Raw genomic sequence first — 19,509 nt, 5'->3', positions numbered from 1 at the left:
GAGGGTGACAGAAGAAGACAGGCAGGGTGACACCAAGACTCAGTCAGTCTGGAAGACGAGACCTAAAACACTATCAGCAGGATTCATAGATCACAAGTTTTTCTCGCATTCACTCTAATCCACCAACATGTAAGAAAGCATACTGCACATGTACACACACACACAGGCACCCCTACATCTCTATGTCCCTCATATTGTGTTCAACAGCTTGCAGTCAGGACAGACACACAACTGACCATCACAGCGTATTTTAATCCGTTATAAATTACACTCACCATGCACCACAGCATAGAACAGTATCAATACATCCTGAGCAGAACTCATTATTTCAACATTTCATATTTTGCCTGACAGAGAACTCCTAGTGATTGCAAGGGAATTTCCCTGTGGATTGACTTAAATGCCGACTCTAAAGCACCAATCAGGCAGAGCACTATGTGGACATCACTGCAGCCTCGTTCCAACACGTTAAAATGCATCCTCACTTGCTGCCATGAATTGCTTTAATAGATTACAGTATGTGGTGGGGCACTTGCTCTGTCACATGGTTGGGAATAACACTTTTTTTTGTGTAATCTGTCAATGGAAACTAAAGTAAGGATCCTTTGTTTTAAGTGTTTGAACCAGGCTATAACATTGACAAAAGCTTCAAGTGAAAGATTGTAATTTCTGCTGCAAAGTGCACACACAGCAATTGGCTCAGTAGTAAGACAACAGGCAGATAAAAATATGTAAAAGTGGTATATACAATTAAAAAAGATTGGTACAAAATAAGAAGCAATATTGATAGGATTATAGCACAAAACATGTCTGTTGCCATTAGCAAAACTGGAAATTTGACTGTAAATGATAATCACAGACTGCAATTTTTCTTATAAAACATTTACCTTTGATCTGAGTTCAAAAGTACAAATTACCTCACAGGCTTTCAAAAGATTTTGGATTCAACATACTCAATTTCTAATGCTTATATAGTGCACAACTAATACCATGCTGGTGGAGTGGAAAGGCATAACCCTCCACTTCAGATTAAGGCTGGAGTGTACATAAAAAAGGCTCAGAACTGTTCATACTAATGACCAGGGTTTGATTTTCACAAGACAGACTATTTTGACAAAGACGAAGCAGTATTACCCGGAGAAACATCACAGCCATGACATTTGAAACCAACATCGCAGAGAAACCTTGACCGCTTGAAAGGACAGAAACAATTTACAGTTCAAAAAATATCACAGCATAGATGAGGCTGATGCATTTCATGAGTTCACACAGATTAGTGGAAGTGTACAATAGTTTATATCAATTACACACAGCGGGGCGGGAGATCTCCCCGAATCACATTCAACATCCAGCCCTAATGCAGTAGGAATTAACATTTATTAATCACCTCTGAACTGATACCAGGATCACATATCATTAGCCCGCTATTATCATCCCCTCATCAGATATTGACGATTCCAATGATCGCATTAAGGTGTGCTTGTGAGGAACAGATCGACAGGAACGATGGCTTTTTTCCACAGTAAGTGCTGCTGATTTTTGTAGTGCACCTTTCGATAAGGGATTCATTTGGGCCTGCTCTGCTTTATCCACAAAACACAGTGGATTTGCTTCCACTTGCTTCACATGTAAAAGGAACAGTAAAACAGGAGCAGAGATCTTTAGACTCCACTGAGCTTTGAAAGTGCATCCACACTCCAGCTGGTAGGTAAGTTGATTGTTGCTGGAGTGCAGTAAGTACAGGATTGCTTTTCATTTAAAGCTGGTGTAAACTGGTCCCTTCAGCCTGTTGTTGTTGAGACCAAAAGTGAATTATTGGGTGTAATGCTGTGAACTAGGTGTCTGCTTGAGTGTAGAAACAAGGCAGTGGAAGCGATATACTGTATAGCTAGCAGTGGTGGAAAGTAACTAAGTACATTTACTCAAGTACTGCACTTAAGTGCAACAAATACATACTTGTACTTTACTTGAGTATTTCCATTTGATGCTACTTTATACTTCCACTCCACTACATTTCAGAGGGAAATATTGTCTACTCTACTACATTTATTTGACAGCTTTAGTTACTTTTCAGATGGAGATTTGACCCAATGGATAATATAACAAGCTTTTAAAATACAACACATTGTTAAAGATTAAACCAGTGGTTTCCAACCTTTTTGGCTTTGGACGTCTTACAAAAAGCAGTGTGTAGTCGGGTCACATTTCAGATGTCTATGAGTTGTTAACTTATCTTATGTACTTTTACTTAAGTAGGATTTTTCATGCAGGACTTTTACTTGTAAAGGAGTATTTTTACATTGCTGTATTGGTACTTTTACTTAAGTAAAGGATCAGAGTACTACTTCCACCACTGATAGCTAGCTGTAGCTAGTTCTGATCTAACGGGTGGGTGTGGTTCAGCCTAATTCAACCAATCATGTGCACTTGATAATGCGAAAGACAAACCTGCTTTCACCCACCACTCTAACATCCAAGCCATTTTTCTACACAGGTGCTCACCCATAAAAAGCACAAGAGCTAGTTCCATCAGATCCTGTGCATTGGTAAATATACAGCTTGTACTGTTGTAGTTTTCCCAAGAACATTAAGGTGTTGAGGTGTTCTTGGGAGTGTTTTGGTTTTTAGTGTCTTCATCACACCACCCTCCGCAGGACGTAGAGGATGCCGATGTTGTCGATGGTGATGAAGGTGGAGAAGTCGGGCGACACGTGGATCTTCTTCAGGCTGGCTCCCGTCGGGTAGAAGGTCTGCAGGGCCTCGCCCCTCTCCACGTCCCACCACTGACAGAGAGAGAGAGAGAGAGAGAGAGAGAGAGAGAGAGAGAGAGATGAGAGAGAGAGAGAGAGAGAGAGAGAGAGAGAGAGAGATTTGAGTTTATAATATAGTATACTATTAAGACTCAAACTCACACACAAACACTAACACCCACCCACCCACTCAAAATCACACACACACACACACACACACACACTCACAAACACATTCTCACTCACAAACACACACACACACCTCCCAGCAGCGTTACTGAGTGATTCCGTTTAATCTCGGTTTAAAGCTGACATTTTCCATTGAAGCTCCATCTCACTGGGATGAATCATCAAAGGCACATCGAGTCAATCATTTATAGCCTGGCATGAGTGTGTGTGTGTGTGTGTGTGTGTGTGTGTGTGTGTGTCTGTGTGTGTGTGTGTGTGTGTGTGTGTGTGTGTGTGTCACTGTGTGAGAGGAGTGGAACACTGACAATATGAACCATTTTAATTCCACTTCAAAACAATTCATACCTCTTCCATCTGAATAAAGACGACAATAAGTCAAGGCTTTGCGTCAGTGCAGTACGTCACTTTATTAAACTGGGTTGTAGACTGTGTGTGTGCTGGTTGTAAAGCTCTAGCAGCTCTCCGAGTATGTGGTGTGTGTGTGTGTGTGTGTGTTTGGGAAAGAAAGCAGGCCAACTCTTCAGTCTCCAGACAGACAGGCAGACAGACAGACTGCAACAGAAGTGGTGGTGGCAACAGATGTCTAGCTTACAGCACAATCCCAACACACACACAGAGTTCATTAATCACACAAACCCTCCAACAGCACTAAAGGGAGCTTATTTGCATATTCCCGCTATAGCAGCGAAAGACTCCGGGTGGAGAGCTAGTTAGGTGTGTGTGTAGGTGTGTGTATATTTCGCTATGTCTTTGTTTTTCCAGTTTCCAAGTTTTTGCCAGTGTGCTGTTCTGTGTGCATATACTCCAGGGTGCAAGTGTGTGTGTGTGTGTGTGTGTGTGTGTGTGTGTGTGTGTGTGTGTGTGTGTGTGTGTGTGTGTGTGTGTGTGTGTGTCTGTTCGTGCTGAGTAATGGCTCAGTATGGGCTCTGTCGCTGCAGGGGGTTGGCCATACTCCTGTTGATTGGACTTCCTCCACTGCAACCATCAATACACACACACACACACACACACACACACACACACACACACAGCCTTGACGTGCAGCTGCTTTACTGCGATTGGAAGGGGCTTCACAGAGAGTTTGCCAATCCTTGTCACAAGAAATAATCAACAGGGTCAACTCAGTGATACTACAGGAGATGGAAACATATTAACAGGTCTATGTTTACCTCAGTGAAGTGTAATGTGGATGGACAGGAGGAGAGGGGAACGGGTGAATAACACACACGGTCATGCACTTACATAACTGTACAGGTCTGAGGTCAGCTAACCTCCAGGTATTAATAATTCAGTCCACAAAGACCTCTCTCCCTCTCTCTCTCTGTCCAAATACATCTGTCCTTCTTGGCCCTTTCACCTCATCCTCTCCTTTCTCACGCCCTCTTTTCCTCCGGAGTCCCCATCACTAGTCACACTACTTGATGACATTGCATGGCTTTGCACTTTGGACCAGAGGAAAAAAAACAATAATAATCTTACACAGCATGATATTAAAAAACAACAACAAAAACACTCTCCTCATTCCTGACCTATTGCAAGTAAACATTACAAAAAGGGGAGAAAGTCTCAGTTTGCTTTGTTCAGTGAAATGATGATGTCATGCACATGCTTCATTTGAATCAAATCTTTCAATGTGGCTCTTATTAATGGTCTTTTTTGCCATGTTTTTATGTTCTATATAGCTACTAATGTAAAGGCTGCTTAACATAAAGCCGTAAACAACACCACAAATACATGGCTGTGTTAGCTGCATGGCCTTTATTCAAACTAAATAATGAATTTTGCTTGTGTTTTCATCAACATGTTCCATGATGAATCTTGATGATGTTTACATACAGTATACCACAGAGATAAATGATATGCAGTCCACTTCAGGCCTAAATGTGACACCTCAGTGAGCTAATGTGACATTTAGCCAAACAAAATAATTTAGTTTCTACACGTTCCATATAGCTAATATACAGACTGCCACACAGGCATAAATATGACAAATTGGTGTGTGTGTGTGGCATTTCATACAATCCTCTAATGATTAGAGGATATACCCAATGGTATTTTTTCCATTATATTTTTGGTTCCTCATAGCCCACCATGTTATCCAGACTGAGTTGTGGTGGGACAGGGTGGATTAGCGATTAGAAAAACTGTCCTATAAACAGAAGGTCACAGTGTTGATCCCAACACTAGCCAGCATGTCCATCAACAGCCACGTCTCGTCTCAAAGTGTCTTTGTACGAGACGCTGAACCCCGACATGCTCACTTATTGTAAGTTGCTCTGGCATCAGCTACATTCCTAAAATGCAAATGACTCACAGCCTTCTCAGACTGGACTACTGACCTGTGTAACATACAGACTGACTGTCAGTGTGAAAAGGTCGACCAGGGTAAGTCAACCCTGTAAAACGACCCAGAGAAAAGATCAGGATTGAGACCTGGGTCAATTTTTGATTGGCTTAGAAAGTTCAGTGTTTAATCTGTATTGTTTTTCTGGTATGAAAAAAGTCTCATTACACAACGGTTGTGCTTACAAAGTGGAAACATTGCAGCAGCACAGCAGAGAAGCTAACAACAGCCTACAGAAGAAGAAACAGACAGTTTTCCTCTGGTGATTGAGTGAAGAACTTGAGGGAAGAACTTTGGAAAGTTATAGATCAATGTCTGCAGCAGCATGTCGGCCTCCGTGTTGAACACTGAATTTTGATGCCGTTATATGGTGATAGCTCACAAAGAAATAACGATTAATAAAACAGACATGCGTATATGGGTCTGGTGTGCGTGGTAGTGACATCACTGTGTACGCGGCTCAGTGTGAATTGCTTCATACATGCGATGGACCCGGATCAGCATACCATAATATTCCCAGTCGAGTGTGTGAAGGGGGTATTAATCTTATTTACCCATCACAGGCATCTCCATTACCTCAAACATTCAGCCGTGTATGATCTCCTTCAGAGGCTGCAGCATGTACTCTATTTGATACAGATCATTCATGATAGATTAAAGCCAGGTGGTTTGGTACGGAGATGAAGAGAGAGTTAGAGATGTGTGGATGGATGGAGGACGATAGACAAGATAGAGGTGAGATCAATAAAAAGGTGGAGAGCTGAACAAAGCTCGACACGCAGCAGATTTCAGAGGAGGGAGTGAGACGCTTGGTTAAAGTGTAATTGCGTCTGAATGGGAGGGAGAGAGACGGCTGCCGGCTGCCAGAGCTCGCACTGATGGCTCAAACGCGGAGATAAATAATACACAGATGCACACACACACCACACTCGCACATTTATGCACATATGCGGGGATAAAGAGCCAAGCAGACAGACTGAAGCAGACCAGCAGACACACAGAAGGAGAGATCGAGGAGAGTCGAAGAACAACAAAATTGAATCAGACAAGAGCGAGAGCCAGATGACGAAACTCTATGAAGAAAGAGAAAAGCACTATCTGGTAATTAAAAAAAAGGATTAGCAGAGAGTTGCAATGTATGGAGAGAGAGAAAAAGTAAAGGATAAATATTTAAAAAGAGCAAAAAGTCAATAAATCGAATGGCTAAGTTGAGTCTAGTCTGTTGGCTGGATGGAGGGACGGAGGGATGGAGGGAGATGTGAGGACAGAGAGCGAGGAGTTGTGGTTGGCTTCAGGCTGACGCTGGATTTACTATGGGAAAAAACGGCCAGAAAATCACTATGTTGAATCATTTACACTAGAGGACGGTGACTAGACGGGGCTGGATGGCATGCATATTTATGTGCTTGAATGAGAGGAAATAGAAACGGAGAGAAATAAAGAAACAGGTGGATAGAGAGAGGCAGACAAAGAGAAGAAGAATTCAAAGACATGAGAAACATTAAGAAAACAAAGGACAAAGGTGGAGGAAGGAGGAAGATGAATGAAGGGATGGTAGGAAAAAAGATGATGGAAGATGGACAAACAAAGACTGGTGCATTGAACAAACTGACAAATGCAGATTAAAGTCAACCAACACTATAACACACTACACATTTACCATTAACAATGTGTTACATGCACACACACACAAGATGAGTCTCCTTCCATAAAGGTTTGGTCTCTCCTATGGGAATATGCAATTGTGTTTTTGTGTGTGTGTGTGTGACACAGAGCGTTCATATCCACAGAGCAGATGGCTGATGTGCTGATATGAACACCATCACTGCGGGACCATTGATTTATGGGAGAGCTAGTGATGCGCACAGACACAAAACGACTCTGTGTGTGTGTGTGTGTGTGTGTGTGTGTGTGTGTGTGTGTGTGTGTGTGTATGTGTTGGTGGGAGAAAGACAGCACAATACCCCAGGGTGTGTTTACTGTAGAAGCAAGTATGTGTGTATTTGTGTGGCCATCTTGAGTTTTCTTCTAGTGGCAAGAAATATTTCCAAACTTGCAGCGCAGCATCCTTGCTTCCATTTGTGCCATGGCTGCTAAAATTAACTCCAACAAAGGTTGAAAAACGGGTTTGCTATGATGTTCAGTACACTGCATGTGTACCAATGCATGGAAGACCGGTTGAGTGGAATATATTTAAAAAAAATGGCTGAAAGATAGTTACACACTGGCAGGGAAATGGTACACACTTGAATTAAGTTCGTAGATTCCCATCTAAACCACGTATTTTCAGAATGTCGGTGAGCCAAAAACATGCATTTTTGTTTGCTGCCACTTTTACATATTTGTCTTTCTCTGCTCTGAAGACTGTAAAATGGTAAGAATGAGTTATCTGGATGACCTGTGTGCATCTATAACACACACTAGAGGAGGGGGAGGAGGGTATACTGTATATAGGCTATGTAACATTTTGCTTTGGAGGGGTCTTGATGGTAGAAAACAAGAGCCATTATACCTTTATCTACACCTACACCTGCCCCCTCACTGAAAAGCCACTCCATTCTGCATTTTCAGATAAGCTCTCTCTCTCTCTCTCTCTCTGTCTCTCTCTCACACACACAGGTCAAAATCGCATCTGGGAAAGCCGTGTTAGCCACTGTGTGTGTGTGTGTGTGTGTGTGTGTAACCCTAATTCAGCTCACCTAGCAACAGGATCGCCCAAATCTGCTCTGACGGGCCTTCACCGTTACCCCCGGTTCTTGTGGAGCTAAATAGGTCTGCTTATTCAGGCTACCTGGGGGAAAGTCAGCAACGGTTACATAACTGAAATACCTGTCTGTGTGTGTGTATGTGTGTGTGTGTTCTTGTGAGGGCCAGAGCGATGCTTTGGTGTGAGCGCGCGCGCGGTTGTGTCTTTCAGAGGGGGGGGGGGGGAGTAATTCATCTTCCTCGTACATAAATAGCTCAGACACTGAGTCCACGGGGAATGGGTACAGTTTCCCTGTTTTATAAAAACTCATAAAGACTCTACAGCCAGCGGGATGCACACAATGGACAGAGGGAGGAGGGGAGGGGGGATAAAAGAGAGAATAAAAGAAAGAGTGGATACCAGCTGGAGTAGATTCAGGAGGTTTTGGAAGGCCACCTCCATTTCAGTGAGAAAGAGTGAGAGATTTAGTGTGTGTGTGTGTGTGTGTGTGCATGACCAGACCCAGAGTCTTGCCGAGAGGGAAACACTCTGACACTGAGGGTGAATTATTCATCCAAGGTTCCGTCCGCTGAAATATTGATGCTCAGACAATCCACTCTCCCCTCCATCCATCCCTCCCTCACACTCACTTTCTCACTCGCTCTATTTCTTCCCTCTCGCCATTTCTCACACACCTCCCTTGCTTTATTTCCTCCGGCAACTCTTTGTTCCTCATGGATGTGACCAGGAACAGGAAAAAAAAAAAAAAAAAAAAGTGGGGAAACAGAAACGAATGTGGGCTGTGTGGCCCCAAAAAAAGATATAGAGTCTGAAGGGAAAAGCTGAAAAATATCACATCCTTGGCTTTTCTTTCCCATGTGCTTCCATCTTCCCCATCTCTCTCTCTCCCTCCCTCCCTCCATCACTTTCACACCTCTCTCTTTCTTCCGTCGAGGATGAGTCTATCACCTTATAATGGGCTGAATTCTGCATGTCTTTGATTGCGTGTGCATGAGAGACAGAGAAAGAAAGCAAAAGAAAGAAAGAAGAAAAAGAAAAGAGAGGGACAGAGGGATAGAAAAAGAGAAAGAAAGGCAGATAGACAGAGGGAAAAAGACAACTACATAGAGAAGAGAGAGATACCGCAAAGAGAGAAAGTTAGAAAGAGATAAAGTAACATAAAAAGTGATAGATGGTGAGAGAGAATGGGAGAAAGAAAGAACGAGACAGCATAAGAGTAAGAGAGAGTAAGAGAAAAACAGAGAAAGAGTAAGAATGAGATGAGTGAGATGAGATTCAACCTGCTAATATGTATATTTTTTTAATGTTGTGTCACCACTACAGAAACACTAGGTAACTGCTTAAGTATGATAAGGTTGTCTGACGTTGACTGCTGTTAGTTATTGGTTTGATTAATGGTTTAATAATGTGTGTTTGTATTGATTACTGATGGTGGCTGATCAGGCTAATTATCAGCTAATTGTAGGCTACTCAGTTTGGCTGTTTCTTGACTTAATCCAAGGCCCCCTTTACACCTTGCATTAAAATGCGTCTCGTATCCAGATTGTGTCTAGATATGATTTAACCTGATTACATTTACACCTGGTATTAATATGTGTCTCCAGTGTCCACATTGAGATCCAATTGAGATCCAATTGCTCTGTCGAGCTCAAACAACCGAACGTCACATCCTCCTCTCGTTTGCACGGGTCAAAAAAAAAAAAAAAAGATGATACCCATCCTTGAAGCTGCGCTATTGTATGGAGTTATGCTTGCTTTTGGAAGCGGGGGAAGAAGCCGTAACCCTAACCAACGTAGTTGTTGTATGTGGATTGAAAACGCAATTGCATTTACACTTGTGTTCAATGTGGTCACAATGCGTGACCTCCGGAGGTGGTTTGGCCGATCGGATCACAATCCGTCCTCAATGCGTCTTGGGTGCATTTACACTTGTACTTTCATGTGGTCAAGCACTATCCGATTGCAATCCGATCACCCAAAACGCATTTTAATGCAAGGTGTAAAGGGGGTACAAGAGATTAGGTGGTGAAGAAATGCAGGAAATTTGTTTTAAATTACAATGTTTTTTTTCTGGGGGAGGACCCCCAGACCCCGCCGCCAATTATGTATCTTTCCAAGTTTGCTCCCCCATTTTAAAAAATAACCAGGCGCCCATGCTCATGTTGCGTCCGCGTTGCATTGCATCCGATGACTGCGTCCAGGTTCAATTCTCGATGACTGACGCACGCGTTCTCTCTCATTGAAATAAAGTTGAATTGATTGTTTTCTGGTGAATCCATTCAAAAGTCAACGCTGGCGCAACGGTGATCGCAACGCTGGTAGTGGAGCTCTAACGTAAGAATGATAACAACCTCCACCTCACCCTCTATCACTGATCTCCCGCCTCCCCTCCGTCTCATTTAATCTCAATGTGATTCGCAGACAGAGGCCCTTCTTCTCCAGCCAAAGACAATTAACCCTGGCATAATGAGCAAAGCCGGGGAAACAACTGCCTCCGAGAGCCAGATAAATATTTCACCAGCCTGTGTTTATACCCCGAGCCTGAGAACAGAGCGCGCAGAAACGAGGCCAGATTCCTTCTGAGCTTAACGCGTTCAAAGTTCTGTGTTGTTGCCTTCTCTCGCATTGCGAGGATGCGGCTGCAAATGTTAAAGCGGAGAGACGAAGCAGAGTTATGGATAATGTATCGAAGTAAATCGACTCATTTCAGATACAGGCGAGGAAGAAAGTGCGCACAAGTGAAATGTAATTTCTCTGGAAAAAAAAAAAAAGAGAAAGTGATAATACAGAATACAGAACAATGGATACTGAGAGAGAGAGGCAGATGCACTTCAAGGAGCTGTTTTGCATCTTGTGTGTGCGTGTGTGTGTGTGTGTGTGTGGGTATTTTTAGAGGCAGGTCTCTGCTCACAGCGGTGCAGACTGGTTCTGCTCTGGAGCAGCTCAGCGGGGTGCTTACCTCTGAGACAGTGTGACGGCAGAAAGCGTCGAATCAAATCAAAACTGCGAAGTGCCGCCTTAACCAACAAGGCTGCCTGTTATATCGACTCATTTACATGTCCTCTCAGAAGACCGCAGCTGTCAAATTGTGTTATTTCCATCTCTCAAAACAATTTTGAAGAGGGGAGGGGGTCAAAGTTAAAACCAAGGGGCGCAACTAGCCTGTTAACCAATATAGCAATAACACCCAAGAGGGCGTTCTTTACTGTGATTATGGGCAACGTGCCAGTGCAATAGGTACTAAGTACAGCTGAGTGCTAGCAGCACCATATTAGATTAGATTAGATGAAACGTTAATGATCCCCGTGGGGAAAATGGGTTGTTGCTGCTGCTGCAAATAACAGGATACAGTGAAGAAAAACAGGATATAAAAAAAAGAATAGTGCAAATAGGATGCTAAAGCTAACACAACCAACAATTTCACCTCTAGAAAATACAGTATTAATAAAAAATGTGACAATATAGGACTTTATAGCATACATTCAGGATATGAAAAAACTATGAAAAAGTATTAAATAAATGAAAATATAGGCATATATGAAATAATAATTGAGAAAATATGAGAATATGGAAAAATATGTGAATTAGACGCAAGTAGTACCCATGATGACAATAAAGAAGGTCCTCAAGCGTATTATGAAACAAGAAACATCGCCAACTCGCTCCCTGGCTGCCACAAGAATTGACATAGCGATTAATAAAGCATTGCTATCCGAGCTTTATGGGAATTATCACAGCTTATACGCGTCTCTGACCCGCGAGATTGCTTGGCTGGAACTACTTCTTGTATAATGTGGATTAACAATGCTAACAACCAAAGGACAACTGCAGAAACTTTTCCACACACGATGACAAGTGTCTGGTGAAGAAAGAACATTTTTCAGCTAACGTAATGCAAGATGTAATGATGCTGGTGGGTTTGATTCCTACTTAAAATATATGCTGTACATAGAGACAGTTATGCAAGATACAAGATATAGCAAGATACAACTCCAACACAACTACAATTATTAAAAGCTAGTTTTGCTTGTGTTTCTGCAATAGTCATATATCATTGTGTCTAATGTACAACGATGTAAATATGGCTGGGAAAGTCTGAGTCTTCTATGATACCCGAGTTGCTGAGATGTAATGCTTAGGGGGTGGAGATGCAAGCCATGTCAAGACCTAATGGTCAAAGTGATGCATTGTATTATTATATGGCATTGTCTAGCAAGTAATTGGCATTGTTGTGTTTCTAATTTCACTCTTTTCTTTAAGTTGTTTTTCTTTTAAATCGGTTAATTAAAACATCAATTACATTGCAGGATGTGTCTGTTCTCCTATTCATTAAGCCTACTGCATCGCAAAGTAGCTCTGTGCCACTTGGTGTCTAAAATAAAACAACAGTCACCAAACAAATAGCTATTTTTGTTACAGGGTCCATTTTGTTGTTATTTCCGACAAAAGCACTTGAATATGTGACGAGTCTCATATTTACGTCTGCTGAGCTCAAAAGAAGGAGCTTACAAGGAGCACCTGAAGGCAACATAACTCCAGCCTGGGAAAGAAGAATGAATACTTGCACTGATTGATGTTTAGCCTTGAGAGGGAGAGCTAAGGTCTGCTTTGGCAGGGAGGAGGGAGAGAGACACGTTTACTTATGGCTTAGGCAATCTCTTTATAGAAGACTCTCGACTGCCTGATATTCCATTTATCCCTGTGAGAGGTGATTGCATTCACTCCCCACTCTGTCCTTTTCACTCCATCCCTCATTGCTCACTCCCACGCAATTGTTTCTTAATCTTTACAGATTCTCCTTCCATCAACTCGCTCTCTCCAGAGGGGAGGTCAGGGTAACCTTGACTCCATCATTGCACCATCTTTCCCTCCCTTGCTTCTCCCCCCCCCCCCATTGTCTTTGAGTCTCGCTCAGAGTGATGACAGGCTGCAACCGCTCACTGGCCGCTGAGGCCTCGTTAAGATACGCTTAGCGATCATAACTCAGACCGAGAGAGCAGAGGAGAGAGAGAGAGACAGAGAAAGAGAGAGAGTAAAAAAGCATATTTGAATTTGAATTTAGAGAAAGAGAAAATTAGAGACAGACGGGAGAGGCAGAAAGACCTGAGGGGCAATTACAATCTCCAGTTTTGATACGGTTTTACTCTGATCTACACACTGAACATCATTTTAAAGAATAGCTCCATATAGGGAACCTTAGTGCATGGGGTCAAGAGTGTGAAAATAGAAAAAAAAAGCTGGAGAATGTCACCTACCAACGAGAGTCACAAATGTGGACAGTCAAGGGAAATGACAAAACCAGGGAAAAAAAAATTAAAAAGGTGCGAAGAGAGATAACATTGGAGGAGAAAGCGGGAAGAGTGGGTCTGGTGAGAAAGAGAATGAGAGCGAGGGGAGTGTGAGAAGGTGAGATAAGGTGGAATTGTGTTTCTCTCTCTCTTTCCTTCATCACAGGCTCGGCTGATAAGTGATGTCTGACAACACTGGTGGCAGGGGAGAGCTGTCATCTAAAACACTCCCATCCATCTGAGAATAGGCTGTTTGGGTGTGTGTGTGTGTGTGTGTGTGTACATATGTGAGTGTGTGAACATGTGTGTTTGTTTATCTATCCTGGTGGGGACATTGGCATGATTGCACACCACAAGATGGGGACCTGAAACACCGTGGGGACCTCAATTTTGGAAACCTATTCCAATGAATAGGAAACAGCTTTTTAACATGGCTGGTGAAGTTTCCTGAGAAGTCCCCACCAGGCTGGTTTTTCTGACATTGTGTGTGCTCTAGGGCAACCTTGGAGGCCAGACCTGTTATTACAGTTTGTGAACTTCTTATGTGACCGAATGGCATTTTTGCCATTAGAATGTGTTTATTATCCTTTTATACCATTTTTGTTACCTGTTTATTACATTTTTGGCCTCTTATCTCATTACCATTTCATGGAATTCACTTTTTTGTTTGTCTGATTTTTTTTTAAGGTTTTTTTTTAGAATATTATGCTGCGTCCAAATACAATTCTCTCTTTTTTGTGCTTTGAATTTTACTAGCAGTGTTGGTGAGGTATTTGGTGATGGGTTTAGCCCCCAAAAGGTTACCATTTGTACATTTAGACAATAATAGATCTTGTGATTAGCCTAATTTAATAAGTTTGTGCTGTTTTTCAGTTTACAAAGCACTTGAGGGTGTTGTACTTACTAAGTACTTTTATTGTACTGTACTTAAGTACAATTTTGAGGCATTTGTACTTTACTTGAGTGTTTCCATTTTAGTTTTACTCCACTACATTATCTTACTTTTTATTCCACTACATTTATCTGGAACACCAGCAAGTACTAGTTACTTTTAATAAGGAGTTTTTGATACTAGACATGTAATAAAATCATAGAAAATATGTATTTTTAACTTTGAGCTAGCTAACTTAAAGAGGAAGCTGTCAGGGTAGCATAACTGGACCACACTGCTGTTGCTGTCACCTGCACCTAGTTGTCAACAACACTACTTTACATCACACACTACCATCAATATCCCTTTCTGTTCAGAACATTAAGTTACACACTACATCTAAACCCCACCAAGTCACACTATGTTATCATCCTATACTTGCCCAAGCAGAGAGCAGATACCGACCAACTCAGCAGTCCGCATATCCACATTGTATCTACTTAGGCAAGACTAAGTCTGACAGGCCCTGCTGGCTGTCTGGCAGCTTCTCATTGAATGCCAGGACTGCTCAGCTGTCCAGCCACCCTTGGTGTTTATCTGAGTCACACGATTAGTCAGATGCCCCATTTGTGCGGGCTATGGTTGCTATCAACTTAATCTGCAAATAAATTCTAGCACAAGGCTACCTCGATATTCTACTAGACACTTAGTACGCCTTGTATGCAGGCTCTAAGTCATATTACCAAACAAGTTCTGACTCACTATGTTCACTCATGCTGCCAAGCTAATGCTAACACAAGGCTGACCCAAACATGCTAGCAATCTGATTCTAGCACCAACCCAAGAATGCTACCAAGCTAGTGCTAACACAAGACTGACACAAGCATTCTACCAGGCTAATGCTAACACCTAGGTCTACACAAGCCTGCTGCAAAGCTAGTGCTAACACAAGACTGACACAGGCATTCTACCAAGCTAATGCTAACACAAGGCCTACACCAGCATGCTACCAACTTTACTTTAACCCATCTACCCCTTACATGCGGTTTGGAGGGATGGGAAAATGAGATGCAGATGGTAAAGGAAGATCAATGCAGAAGATGTAGGAAACGCAATGTGCTGTATGTTCACTCCAATGTAAGCCTACTTATAATTGGCCTTTAATACATGTTCATGCAGCCTACTGTTTGTAATCGGTGCTTTATAATAGCCTACACACAGTGTGCCATGGGTTCACACAAGCTACATTTTCATGTTTGAAATCTGTTTTAAATTCAATAACATGTACAGGTAGGTGTAATTTCCTGTAAGCGCTTTCTGCCTGTAACACCTCCATCAGTGCCCTTGAGCTGCGCCTACCAACACCCAGGAAACAGTGTAATTCCCTTATCCATATGCTGGAGTGAGTCAGTACAGAGACTGGGCATGTCACTGGAGTTATCCAGTGGGCACCCCCATTAGGCTATGGATGTTTGGTTGAGTTTGGCCCACGACACCTCCAGAAGGCTCAGGAGGTGGGAGCATTATTCAGTATTCATTGCAAACATTGTAATACAATGTTGAAATACAGCGCATCTACAAACACAATGACAGGGAATGCAGGAAGATCTTTTGAATTATGCTTGGTTGATTAACTTGAGTAGGCCTAAAGACAGGTGTAAAATGCGCATTTTGTATTTTCTATGGTTGTTAACGTGACTGATGGTCGATTAAGGAAATTGATTAAAATTTGCATCTCTAATCCCTGCTATCACCTGTCTTGCCCCAATGGGAATGATGTCACACTGCCACGAACAGAATTGGAGAGATGGAACATCCCATTGCAATGCTTACTCCCAGCTGCTGCCAGCCTGTTGTGAAATATAAATTAAAGCCTACAACCTTGACATGACAACTAAATACAACATACACAAAAACAGCAATCCAAATCAAGCTTATGCTGCATGGGGCTAAATCCATGACAATAATTACGAAACAAACTAGAACGGCACTGAGAGATGCTACACCCACACGTGAGCTGACTCAGAAATGATGCTTAACAATAGAGGGCATGTTCTATGAGGGGTGGGCCAACTCGACCATTTTGAACCAGGAAATGCACCCATATCTGCAGAAAATTGCTAGGCCTACCCTCAATGGCGTCATAGTCTGTTCTGTAGTCATCAGAGTGTGGAGAGACTGTATGAACTGCCTGAATTTCCCCAAGGGGATTACTAAAGTGCTATCTTATCTTATTTTATGAATCTAGAATAAGATTTAGAGTCTCTGAGGCTATGTTTGGCCACCCCCTCTAATTTTCTGAGCCTAAACACAGACTCTGGCTTGAAGGTCCTCAGTAGAACCATGCCCAAAACCCACACATCACTGGTTTCATCCTTGATTATGTTAATAGTAAAACTAAACAAAACTAAAGACTGTATTCATGGGCCTATGCCTTAATAGTAGAGTTTGACCTCGCTATCTTTCTTAAGTTTTCATTGTGAAGCTAAACACAGATCCAGACATTAATGTCCCCTGTAGGACTACGCCCATCCCCCACACATCACTGGTTTCAGCAGCAGTGTGGCCGCGCCTCGGTCTTGGAGAGAGGGTGTGCTTGTTTTATGTAACTGAATGGGCCGCACTCTGGCCAGGTATTACTTTCAACCTCATGGATCTACCCCGGGTCTGCCCGTGACATAGATGGAGCACCACTTTATCACGTCGAGCAAGAAACAACGGCCTTCGACGGTCTTTTCATAATGGATGCCGAGGAACACGAGGTAAATTGTACCTTCTTACCACTATCCTGTAAAACTGAGACAAAAACCACACATTAGACGATCAAAAGCTAGATGTATTGTTTTTACTCCTCACAAAATGCTGCAAGGCAGCAAATTTGTTGAATCCATTGTTTGATAACCATTTGTAGGTCGGTGGATTGTTAGCTAGGTTAGCTTGAAAATGTGGTTAGCTAACGTTAGCTAGCAAACGTGTCGCAACCATTAACCTAACCTGTAGCTGCAGACTGTCGCAGTTAACTGGAGATATATTTTAATCTAACGTTATGTCTTGTATGTATGTATCTTTGTTCCCTTTCACCGGTTTCATCAATACACATTTTTTTTTTTTACGTTAGTTAGCTAAACGGCTTCAGATTGTTTGCCCGTTTATTATTTCATTTGTCTGTCTATTTCAATTGGCTTTTTTAATTCCACATGGTGTGTTAATATCACGTCAGTGGGCAGTAACGTTAAATGATTTGGCACAGGGATTAGGTAATGAATCCCTATAACTACATAACGTAACTTATTCTTTTGCGTATTTTGTTTAGCTATGCAAAATAGCCATGTGCTTTCTGTTGCATTTTGTTTACCTATGCAAAATAGCCATGTGCCTTCTGTTGCCGTTTTGTTTACCTATGCAAAGTAGCTACGTGCCTTCTTTTGCTAGCTGTTGTTTATGTAAGAGACGGTTAGGCGAGCCTATATTATTTTGTTGTGCAAACATTTTATTGACCAAAGGCCTATAGTCTGAAATACATGTATTCCTATGAGTGAGTGTGCATGCTTTTCGATGGGGATTAGGGTGTTGAATCTATAGACTAATATATGACCTTGGCAGGGCGTGGGCCTGATTGCTATTACATGGTATGGGGCAAAGGTGGATCTGAAAAGTTGCACTCTGATGTTAATTACTGTAGGTATTACTGTAACTTTAGGTGTTCTTGTGAGATTGTAGACATCCCACTAACTGAATTCTATATATTTTAAAAGGCTATTGATATTGACTGCATGTAGGGTAAACGTCCCTATTAAGCCCACCAAATCCGTTTTTCAGACATTTCTAATATATACTGCCCCAATTTAAGTGAGAACATTTTAGTTAAAATGAAAGTCTAATCTCTCATTTGAAGTGTCAATAATTCATTTATACCAATTTCTAATGTTTTTATTGTTTAATTTGTCAAAATATGTCAAAAGTCTGGCATGGGCTTAATGGGTACCTAACGTACCCTTTAAGCCCATGGGTGTCCCAAATAAGCCCACTTCATGATTTGTTGATAAATAAATAAATATCTAAAAAATCTTAACAATACAAACTTGTTCTATTCAAATCTGTAATCTCTTAGCTCTCAATAGCTATTTTCATTTTGTCTCCACTTTTATCCTATGGCCTGTAAATGGCATTTGAAATAGGCGTGACCAGCCTTTTTGCTGTGTTGTCAACACAGAAAAAGCTAAACTTACAACATGTCTTCTTTGGAATGTAGCCAAAAAACTATTTACGAACAAATTCAAAACTATAGTGGAAATTACTCTTCAATACTTCATCTTTCAATATGTGTTGTCATTTTGTCTGTATCTCTATCCTATGGAGTGCTGTTGGCATTTGAAATTGGCCAAAATTTCTGGTCCAGCCAGCTGGTTAAAAGTGCAGATATTTTTATGAAGATTTCTGAAGACCGACTGACTGAAAGAAAAACAGTTTGAAAAAATAAAAATATTGTTAATGTTAGGATAGAATATAGGCCTATCCAGAATGAATTAACCTATGCAATATCACTGATATTTAAATATGGGTATTAACTATGTGGATTATGGAGCTGATTCATCAGGTGAGGTCAAAATTAGGGAGGAGAATGGTTCAAAGGTCAAAAGGGAGAAAATCCCTATTGAAACACAGTCAAGTGGGCTTAATGGGAGCAGGTGGGCTTAAAGGGAACATCAGTGAATTTATGGTTAAAAGACAGAATATTTTATTATACGCACATGACATTAAAAAAACAACTATATGAAATAAATCTATATATGGTGCACTAACATAACATGAAAAGTATAAATTGATCATGCAGAGAAGTAATTTGCTATACTCATTTACATCCACCCCAGACAGTGTGATTTTTTTGCTAGTGTCCCCTTTAAGCCCACCAGATAAAAATGTTAATTAAAAAATAAATAAAGATAAACAAACACATTTATTGTCTATTTAACAGTATAATAATATAAACTGCATACAAAAATGTAAACTATACATGCTTATCATGCTTTATGTCAATGCAGTGAACCATACTATGCAGCTACTGTACTGATGCAGCATGTGGTCTGTTTGCTAGCATGCTAAAACTCATATTTTGATTTCAAAAGAAACAATATTTCTAATTCAAGTAATATTCTAACATATGTCTTATTCAAAACACTAATCACTTAAATTTTGATAACAAATGAGTATTTACCAAAAACAGGAGTAGAAATATGCAAAAAATGTAATGTTCTGAGGATACCAAAATCACCAAAGTTTTTTTGCAACTTCTTCTGGGATCAGCAGGCGCATGTCACACATGTGCGTCGATAACTCAATATCGACAAATCTGATCGGCT

The 19,509-nt window shown here is 41.4% G+C and overlaps 1 protein-coding gene across 2 annotated transcripts in view; it reads right to left on the bottom strand.

The window, feature by feature from the left end:
- Positions 1-248: 248 nt before the first annotated feature.
- Positions 249-19,509, bottom strand: part of apaf1 (apoptotic peptidase activating factor 1) — a 66,564-nt gene continuing 47,303 nt past the window's right edge. For both annotated transcript variants that reach the window (XM_071517121.1, XM_071517122.1), the window contains one exon: positions 249-2,783. In XM_071517121.1, the coding sequence (XP_071373222.1) occupies positions 2,637-2,783 (147 nt within the window). In that variant the 3' untranslated portion in view covers positions 249-2,636. The remainder of the gene's footprint in view (positions 2,784-19,509) is intronic.

Source organism: Centroberyx affinis, unplaced genomic scaffold (genome assembly GCF_046629955.1).
Source record: "Centroberyx affinis isolate AG114_WGS23_722 - 3 ecotype Tasmania unplaced genomic scaffold, CSIRO-AGI_Caff_v1 ptg000460l_1, whole genome shotgun sequence".
NCBI lineage: Eukaryota > Metazoa > Chordata > Actinopteri > Beryciformes > Berycidae > Centroberyx > Centroberyx affinis.
Note: the sequence above shows the minus strand (reverse complement) of the source record. Positions and strands in the feature narration are given on the sequence as shown.